At 41.0% G+C, this 10,588-nt stretch overlaps 1 protein-coding gene across 1 annotated transcript in view; it reads left to right on the top strand.

The window, feature by feature from the left end:
• The window catches only part of PKP2 (plakophilin 2), a 108,675-nt gene that overhangs the window by 42,781 nt on the left and 55,306 nt on the right, over positions 1-10,588 (top strand). Inside the window, exon 5 of the mRNA XM_009180503.4 lies at positions 4,849-5,056. Within this exon, the coding sequence (XP_009178767.1) occupies positions 4,849-5,056 (208 nt within the window). The remainder of the gene's footprint in view (positions 1-4,848; positions 5,057-10,588) is intronic.

Here is a 10,588-nt window from a genome sequence, read left to right as displayed (position 1 = left end):
CTCCTAATGCTATCCCTCCTCTCTCCCCTCTCCACACAACAGGCCCTGTTGTGTGGTATTCCCCTTCCTGTGTCCAAGTGGTCTCACTGTTCAATTCCCACCTATAAGTGAGAACATGCGGTGTTTGGTTTTCTGTCCTTGCGATAGTTTGCTCAGAATGATGGTTTCCAGCTTCATCCATGTCCCTACAAAGGACATGAACTCATCCTTTTTTATGGCAGCATAGTATTCCATAGTGTATGTGTGCCACATTTTCTTAATCCAGTCTGCCACTGATAGACATTTGGGTTGGTTCCAAGTCTTTGCTATTGTGAATAGTGCCGCAATAAACATACGTGTGCATGTGTCTTTATAGCAGCATGATTTATAATCCTTTGGGTATATACCCAGTAATGGGATGGCTGGGTCAAATGGTATTTCTAGTTCTAGATCCTTGAGGAATCGCCACACTGTCTTCCTCAATGGTTGAACTAGTTTATAGTCCCAACAACAGTGTAAAAGCGTTCCTTTTTCTCCACATCCTCTCCAGCAACTGTTGTTTCCTGACTTTTTAGTGATTGCCATTCTAACTGGTATGAGATGGTATCTCATTGTGGTTTTGATTTGCATTTCTCTGATGGCCAGTTTCAGTTAACTTGTTAAAGGTGATGGTAGTTGCAACCTTATATTGAGTGACTGCTGTGTGCCTGACATGTAATTGCTCATCTTACACAGTAATTCCCATTTGACTAGTGAGGGAACTGTGTGGCTAATAGTGTCTTTGTCAGGTCTGCCTCACCTGTGGATACCTCAACATATGGGTATGTGACAACTATCAACCAGTCTTCCCCCACTGCTGGATATTCATGGTTTCTTATTTTCTGCTATTATAAAAGAAGTAGTCACTATTTTTGCATGTTAGTCTGTGTCTTCATTTCACATTGTTTCCCAATAAAGGTTACTAGAAGTGAATATTTTAAAAGTTTTGACACATATTGCCACTTGCCTTCCTGAAAGGTTATGTCAATTTACAGGGAGTGATTAATTCTAATGGGAGGGAAAGCAGAGAAAGGGAGTGACATTTCATAGAGGAGGTGACATTTGAGCTGGATCCCACAGGATGAATAGGGCTTTGCTGGAAGAGAGGCAGAGTGGACTGAACCTTCCAGACAGGAGGAGGAAGTGAGGGCAAAGGCTCCGGGGCTGGAGAGAGCCTTTGCCTCAGCAGAGGCCGTGTGTTCCCTGTACTTATTTGCAACCAGAAGTCGTCGTCATTTACTTATTTTGTAATTGACAGGAAAGATAATCAGAATAAAGCCACAGAGAGAGTTAAGATTCTCATATGTGACTCTGCCCTTTCATGTATTTAGAAACCAACTCAAATGATAACTTTTTTGAAGTTCTGAAACATGCATGTTAGTCTATTTCTTTTTTCCTTTTCCCAAAGGAGGGAAAAATACCCCGAGGATTCAGTATAATTGGGAAACTCATCAAACCTCTCTGGTCCCAGCTGCTTCCCTGAATGTTAAGGACAAGAGCAGCATATTTGACATTGGTCCTACTGTGGATAGGATTCGTCACCTACCATCTTTTAGTTAAATGCAAGGAGAAGGTCATTAACTTTTTGCGTTTAGCAGGATTTATATCCATTTGCTTGATAAAATCGATGAAAGTAACTAAAGCCTATTTTTAAACTTGGGATAAGTGCCAGACACGAGGGAGTCAAGTTATACAGTAAGTAGAGCTGTAGCCAGATTTCAGCCTTTATCGGAGCACTGCTGTGTCTGTAGTTCTCCCTTTCCGGGCTAGAGCAAGTGCTGAAAGCCAAGGTGATAAAGGTGACAGGGTAAGGGAGCTGTTCTGAGCTGGGGAGGCTTCCATATGTCACTTTGTACTAATTCTATGATTGCAGCTTGAAATGCAATATGGCCAGTAAGCCATTTCCCATCATATTTTGAAGAAGACAACTTATAAATTAAGAATTAAGTTAATAAAATATGTCTAAAGCTGCCAAAGTACCTCAGGACAAATAGGATTTTGTTTTTGCATCTGATATGTATACTGCTACTGGGAAGATTTGGTATATCTGGCATTCATGTAGCTTATACAGTGTGAATTTATATTGTAAACTTGTATTTTCTCAAAAACTTAAAAACAGGCAATGTGGCATGGTAACAGAATAACAGGGTTCGCCCAGAAGACACGGGTATATATCCCACGGTGCTATTTTGCCAGTCAAGGCCTTTCTTTCTGTAATTTAACTTATTAGAAGGAGGAAGCCGGCTGGGTGCAGTGGCTCACCCCTGTAATCCTAGCACTTTGGGAGGCCAAGGTAGGTGGATCACTTGAGGTCAGGAATTTGAGACCAGCCTGGCTGACATGGCAAAACCCCATCTCCACTCAGAATACAAAAACTAGCTGGGCGTGGTAGCGCACACCTGTAATCCCAGCAATTAGGGGGGCTGAGTGAGGCAGGAGAATTGCTTGAACTCACGGGGCAGAGGTTGCAGTGAGCCAAGATCATGTTACTGCACTCCAGCCTGGGCGACAGAGTGAGACTCTGTATAAAAAAAAAAAAAAGAGATAGTATGAATTTACCTTAAAACCTTACCATGAAATAAAAATTAGGGAATTAGGGAAATGTGAATTACAGATTGTTTTAACATAAATTTTGGTGTGTTCATGTGTGTGTGTGTTTTTTTTTTTTTTTTTTTGCTTTTAAGGAAGTATAATACAGGTTAAGTGTCGCTTATCCAAAATGCTTGAGACCAGAAGTATTTTGAATTTGGGGTTTTTCAGATTTGGGAATATTTGCATTACATTGGTTGAGCCTTCCTAATCCAAAAATCCAAGATCTGAATTACTCCCTTGGAGCATTATGTTAGCATTCAAAAAGTTTCAGATTTTGAAGTATTTCAGATTTCAGATTTTCAGATAAGGGATACTCAGCCTGTAAGAGGAATAGATGAAATGATGAAATAATCTGTTGGACCAGATTTACTTGACAGCTAAGACATCTTTTTTGTTTGTTTTTGAGATGGAGTCTCACAGTCGCCTGAGCTGGAGTGCAGTGGTGCCATCTCTGCTCACTGCAAGCTCCGCCTCCCGGGTTCAAGCAATTCTCCTGCCTCAGCCTCCTGAGTAGCTGGGATTACAGGCATGCACTGCCACGCCCAGCTAATGTTTTATTTTTAATAGAGACGGGGTTTCACCTTGTTGGCCAGGCTGGTCTCGAACTCCTGACCTCATGATCCGCCCACCTCGACCTCCCAAAGTGCTGGGATTACAGGCATAAGCCACCGCACCCAGCCAGCTAAGAAATCTTTATCATGCATTTAAATGGCTTTAGACACAGTCCAACAGAATTGCTGCGGCCACTCTCCCATCTGTCTCTTGTTCAGCAAATGTCTCCTCAGAAGGCAGTCAGCAAGTGGAAGTATTTATTCCTTATTACGTCCAGTGAAGCCTTAAAGGAATCAAGAGTACTTTCTTCTTAAGGTTCTTGCAATCTATTAATTAGATAATGTATATAAAACTCCTAACACTATACTGACACTTCTTAATGTTAGAAGTAGGAGGGAGAGGAGTTGTAATTTTTGCTTTATTATAATGATTGTGGTTGTTATTGTGGCTATTATTTTTATTATTTATATTGTTTTACAATTCTGATACTTATTTCCACCTTTCTAGACTTTTCTCCAGTCCTGTCAAAAGAATATGTAATATTGGAGCCTGTGTCCTAAATACCATTTATCTGTCTATGAAAGGGAGGCTAGAGTTTGATACATAGAAAATATGCAAATCTGCCCCGAGCCAGGCATGCAGCTCTCTGCTGAGCATAAACTGCTGGCAGTTAGGGTGTCCTTGCTAAGTGACAAACTTCGTCTGAAAGGGAAGCTCATGCCCATTCATGAAAACTTACTTCCTCAAAATTTCTGCATTAAGATAGTGAAAATGAGATCTTTACCAACTGCTCTTGGCAACTTAAAAGTTTCAAAATCAAATGTGAATGGAAGCCTAAGAGAAGGAAAGCCTTCAGTCTACAACCTAATGTTTCATTTCACCAACACTGTGTCTGCCTTTTAATTTCTTTAGATAATATTTTCAGACTAAAACAGGAAACCTCCTTGTTTAGATTAGGATTATTTGGCCTCTTCTTAAACACCCATAGGTTTCAAAATTTAAACCATCAATTTGTTTCCCATTGGTGGTTGTGCCTTTTCTCTAATAGCATGCGCTTTCTTACGTATTTGGAGAGAAGGAATATTTTTTAAATAACACATTTAAAAGTGTAAAGTTATTTTATCTGCTTAAACTGCTTGCATAGGTTTTATAAGTCTTTTAAAATACTCAATGCAATTGAGTATAAGAATTTAGGGTTAGTTTGCATTACTACTGAGGTTGACATAGTAAATGCATTTTTACTTCTGTTAATGAAAGTGATGCTATTCATTTTATATGGACTATAAAGTTTTGTCTTAGGAAAAAACATACGTAATTCTGGATTCTTTAATAAAACTTCCCTTACTGCCTAGATTCCCAATTCTCTTCATTTTTATTATGCTCCAAGCTTTTATCACTTAACTTTGTTTAACTAGTACCTATGCACCCTTTATCACTTAATCTTCCCCTTCAATTATTTCATAGGTTTCAGTCTTAACTTCCTGAATTTACTGTAAGTTCCTTGATGACAGATAACTGCCTTATAGCTGGGGTATATTCTACAAGAATCTCAGTTGTGCTACACATAGTTGTTGATGAAGAAAGGTTCTAATCAGCATCAGTAAACTTCATCTGTTTGTATTACATTGGATGTCTTGATGCCACATCAAAATTAATTTTAGAAATGTGCATCTACTTCTTCCGCAGGTTAACCAGCTTCGTGGCATCCCCAAGCTTCTGCAGCTCCTAAAAGTTCAGAATGAAGACGTTCAGCGAGCTGTGTGTGGGGCCTTGAGAAACTTAGTATTTGAAGACAATGACAACAAATTGGAGGTGGCTGAACTAAATGGGATACCTCGGCTGCTCCAGGTGCTGAAGCAAACCAGAGACTTGGAGACTAAAAAACAAATAACAGGTAGTGCTTACTGAATATTGTAGAACGTAACACATTTGCACCCCAGCCAGATGCCTTACGTCATCTCTTTTTCTTAAGTTTCCTGGAGCAAATGATTGATGGGCTCATTGTTATGCTATAGATGGCTTTAAAGGAACATGGTTACCTGCTGGCTTAGACTCCAGATTTGAGCCATATTTGAATTCCTTTTTTTTTTTTTTTTAGACAGAATCTTGCTCTATCACCCAGGCTGTAGTGCAGTGGCACAATCTTGGCTTACTGCAACCTCCACCTCTGGGGTTCAAGCAATTCTGCCTCAGCCTCCCTAGTAGCTGGGATTACATGCATGTGCTACCACACCCAGCTAATTTTTGTATTTTTAGTAGAGACCATGTTTCTACTAAAGTTTAGTTTCACCATGTTGGCCAGGCTGGTCTCGAACTCCTGACCTCGTCCGCCCGCCTCGGCCTCCCAAAGTGCTGGGATTACAGGCATGAGCCATGAGCCACTGCGCCCAGCCTGAATTCCTTTTTTCTGAAAGGGAAAATGTTCTGTGGCTTTTGCTTGATATTCTTAATTAGGAACTCTATGCGCCTTTGACTAAATGTCTTTAAAACAACTTGACAAGACTCACTGTAATAAAAATTCTGCTTAAATTCACTAACAGCCCACTTTGTAGTTTAAGAACATGTAGGGTTTCACTGTTACCCAGGTGTCCTAAACCTTCTAAAGAAAACTGACAAGAATCACACTCAGTTGTTCGTATTATTTGCTCAACAACCGGCTTGCTGGATCTATAGAAAAAAAATGAAATGGAGAGTCACGTAGTTTTCCCATGTGGAGAATCAATTTAATCAAATTAATCAAATATTAGAAGCTGTTTTTCCCAATCTTTCCATTATCTGGACTCCTCTCAGTACCACCTCCTTAGCTCACTGCAACCTTAAAGAAAGAAGAGTAACTGGATATGTTTGTTTTTTTAATTGTCTACTTCACATTTTTGTTCAAATACTGATTTGAGCAAATGTCTCCTTTTTATGCAATGAATTGGAGAGATGGACTAATCAGATAGAATTAAAACAACAGTGTTAGTAATATGTCCTCTAAGCATGAAGAGAAGGGGCTAGTTTCATTTAAATGAACAGTCATATGATAAAAGAGAAAATGATTTATTGATGTTCCAGAAAAATCACGCTCCCTGCTATCACCATCAGCTCTCCACTTGTGCTCCCTGCACACAGTACAAAGAGTGAAGGAGCGGCTGGGTGCAGTAGCTCATGCCTGTAATCCCAGCACTTTGGGAGACTAAGGCAGGGGGATTGCTTGAGCCCAGGAGTTCAAGATCAGCCTGGGCAACACAGTGGGACCCTGTCTGTACGAAAAATAAGGAATTAGCCAGGCGTGGTAGTGGTGTGTGCCTGTAGTCTCAGCTACTCGGGAGGCTGAGGTGGGAGGATTGCTTGAGCCCAGGAGGTTGAGTTTGGTACAGTGAGCCATGATTGCACCACTGTACTCCAGCCTGGGCAACAGAGTGAGACCTTATCTCAAAAGAATTAAAAAAGATTGCAGGAGGCATAACTGAGTGCAATCATCAGTAAATTTTTATTAAATATCTTCAGTGTCTCAGAGATATACATACAGTTTCTAATTTAATTATCACAAAAACCTTGGGTTTCTAGATATTATCAGGTGTTATATGTCAGTTTTATAGATGAGGAAACAAATGCTCAAAGAATATATATCATAGAAGAGGTTTTTTTTAAATTAACTATGTATAATAGTTGACAGTGTTCTGGTAAATACTTTTAAAGGAAGTACTCCACAAATACTGTTTTAAATTGAATTGAATATATTTTGCTCTTCTACCTTATTCATTTAGTTATACGATAGGTTTAATTTCTCTATAAAGACTTTGTCATTGTCTCTACTCGCTTTGTATCTTAAAATATCACATTTTTAAAAAATTCAACATTCATGTTAGATTTGGGGTTACATGTGCAAGTGTGTCACATGGGTATATTGTGTGGTGCTGAGGTTTGGGGTACGAATGGTCCTGTCATCCAGGTACTCAGCGTAGTACCCAATAGATAGTTTTTCAACCCTTGCCCCCATCCTTTCCTCCCTGTTTTAGTCATCTTTATGTCCATGTATACCCAATGTTTAGCTCCCATTTGTAAGTGAGAATATGTAGTATTTGATTTTTTGTTTTTGCATTAATTTGCTTAGGATAATGACCTCCAGCTGTATCCATATTGCTAAATATCACATTTTAAATTCTGATGTATTTTAATTTTATAAAACTATGTGAGGTACCATGCTACTCTCTCTACTTTCTTTTTTTTTTTTTTTTTTTTTTTCCTTGAGATGGAGTCTTGCTTTGTCGCCCAGGCTGGAGTGCAGTGGCACGATCTCAGCTCACTGCAACCTCCACCTCCGGGGTTCAAGCAATTCTCCCTGCCTCAGTCTCCCAAGTAGCTGGGGTTACAGGCACTCACCACCACGCCCAGCTAATTTTTTGTATTTTTAGTAGAGACAGGGTTTCACCATGTTGGTCAGGCTGGTCTCGAGCTCCCGACCTCAGGGAATCCTCCTGCCTCCACCTCCCAAAGTGCTGGGATTACAGGCATGAGCCACCGCGCCTGGCTAGTACCGTGCTACCCTCTTGCCAGCATTTTGTCATGTCCCATGAGGGATTTCTTTTCATATCCATGATTTGTAGTAAAATGCCTGTAGAAATTAAAAGTGATTCCATTCATTTAACCAACATTTACAGAGCAGCTTTCAGAGGTCGGGCACTGAGAATCACAGCCTAGGAAGGGTGTGGATTTGGGTTTGTTTTTGTTTTTGTTTTTGTTTTTTTAAAGGATGGGGATCTCACTGTGCTGCCTAGGCTGGTCTCCTGGGCTCATGAGATCCTCCTGCCTCAGCCTCCTGAGTAGCTGGGACTACAGGGACACACCACTGCACCCACATTGGATTTTGTTTCTCCATCTACTAGTTTTACAGCCCCTGGAAAAGTTCATCACTTACCTCCATTCACATAGAGCAGAGGTAAGCAAACATTTTCTGTAAAGGGTAAGACAGTGAACATTTTAGCCTTTGTAGGTCATACAGATTCAGTAGCAATTCTCAATTGTGTTGTAATGCAAAAGCAGCAATAGACAGCATTTCCTGATGGGGTTATGTTTCATTGTGGACCTTAAAAGAGGAATAGGCTTTGGATTGGTGTTTTGAAGGAGGAGGATGAAAGTTATTCCTGGCAAAGTGAGCATCACTAGCAAGGCAAAGAGGCAGAAAGAAGCTAGCTGCCAGTCATTTAGAGGAAACATGGAAAATAGTGTGATTTGGAGTTAGGGTGCCTGGTAGTTAGAAAGCTTGGGAAGTGTGTGTGTGCTTGCATGTGTCGAGGGAACAAGCCATTGAAGCACGGTTCCTCTTCTCCTGCATAGGCAATAGGAGACTAACATCAGAGAACATTCTGTGATGTTGATTCCATATGAAACCATTCAGGCATCATTAGATCAGCTATAGAGTTGATAAATGGAAGTTGATTGTACAGCACCCAGGATTTCTAGTATAAGCCAAACATCCCTCCTGGAGGGTGTTCATTACATGCTAATTGAACCGAACAGACATTTGAACATTTGATACAAATCCTTCTAAATTACTCCCTGTGGCTCTACTAATAGAAGAGCTAAATAAGGGCTTTCTGGGCCTCGGAAATAAATTGTTAACCTAATATAGACATGTTTATATCTTTGTTTAGAAACACAAAGAAAGTAAGTATATATGTGAATCTTACTGGTCTATTTCTTAGACCTTTTTTTTTTTCTGAACCTCTATTATGTGTTGGTCACTAAGCTAGGGCTTTCTTTTTTTTTTATCCAGTTTCTCCTGACAACTCCATAAGAGGTGGAAGCATAATTGGTGATTTACATATGATCAGTATGAGACTCAGAGGGGTTAATTGCCCAAGGTTGTATAAATAGTAAAGTACAAAGCCCAGGTTTGAACCTAGTTGTATCTGAGTGTTTTGCTGTCATCCTGCCTACTTTTGAGGCACGTGATGACTCATTTCTGTAGTCTTTGAGACTCGCATCAGAGAGCTCTTCCTCGTTCCTGTTTGATCCTTCCTCTCTATTCATTTTTTTTTCTTTTTTTTTTGAGAAGGAGTTTCACTCTTGTTACCCAGGCTGGAGTGCAATGGCGCGATCTCGGCTCACCGCAACCTCTGCCTCCCAGGTTCAAGCAATTCTCCTGTCTCAGCCTCCCGAGTAGCTGGGATTACAGGCATGAGCCACCATGCCAAGCTAATTTTGTATTTTTAGTAGAGACAGGGTTTCTCCATGTTGGTCAGGCTGGTCTCGAACCTCCTGACCTCAGGTGATCCGCTGGCCTCGGCCTTCCAAAGTGCTGGGATTACAGGCGTGAGCCACCGTGCCCGGCCCCCTCTCTTCTTGTCTCTGCCTTGGTTCAAGCTGTCTTCATCTCTCGCTCTACTCCTGCAGTAGTAGCCTCTTTCTGACCTGGCCGCTGGGATTCAGTATTGCACATCGCCAGACTATCCTCCATTCTGCTTCTAGTGTTGTCTTTCTAATAAACATACTGTCCCACTGTGCTCCCTGCTTCCCGTGAGATGAAGCCCGTACTCTGTAGTATCCCACACAAAGGTGTTACGATGTGAGCCTGATGATCGTTGGCAGCAGGGTCTCCTCTCATCTTCTTCCAGCCTAAGTTCTGAAATCCTAAAGAACCTGCTGCTCTGCTCTATGCCTGTTTTCTGTCTTGGTGTCTGTCTCTGCTGCTGTCTTAGAGTGGAATCCTTTTGCATACTTAAACTGCCTGGAGAACCCGCTCATCCTTCAATAGTTGGCTCAACTTCACTTCTCTGAAGCATTTCAAATGCCATCTTTCCATACTTTACTCTCAGTTTCCTCCCGACTTTCAGCAGAATTTTGAAGAAAGGGGCGTCTCTGAGCCGCGTTTGCATCCTTTAATATTAAGTTGCCACTTCTGCCATGCCGTGTATTTAATCGCAGAATGAGCTGTGGTGCTCACGTTAGTTTCTCAACAACTGTGGATGTCTGACCAAATGTGAAAAAGAGTCTTCTGGCCTGGAAATACCTAGAATACATACCAGTAAGAGAGTCAGGTGTGTTTTAAGATAAGACCTTCATTTTTCTAGCCAAAATATACAAAATGAACCATCTGTTTCTACACGTGCATAAGAAGTTTAGCATCACTGGGAACGAATCTAAACTCACTGACTTTCCTGACATTTCCAGTAGTAGCCTAGGAGCGTCTCTTCTAATGAAAGAACTTTAGGATCAAAGACACCCCCATTCCCCTTACCCCGGTGAGATTGTTCTTTCTCCCTTACTGAGTGAGTGTGGTAGTGTTCCCGTAATTGAAATGAGAACGGCACATCTTAGTCTCAGAAGTTCATCTTCAAGGTCACTGAGTAGTGAGCATTGGCTGGAGTGAGCAGGGATATACCTTGGATGAAAACGGACAAGTCATGGTAAGAGTGCAGCGGGGGTTCTTATCCCTCTC

Source organism: Papio anubis, chromosome 9 (assembly GCF_008728515.1).
Source record: "Papio anubis isolate 15944 chromosome 9, Panubis1.0, whole genome shotgun sequence".
Taxonomy (NCBI): domain Eukaryota; kingdom Metazoa; phylum Chordata; class Mammalia; order Primates; family Cercopithecidae; genus Papio; species Papio anubis.
Note: the sequence above shows the minus strand (reverse complement) of the source record. Positions and strands in the feature narration are given on the sequence as shown.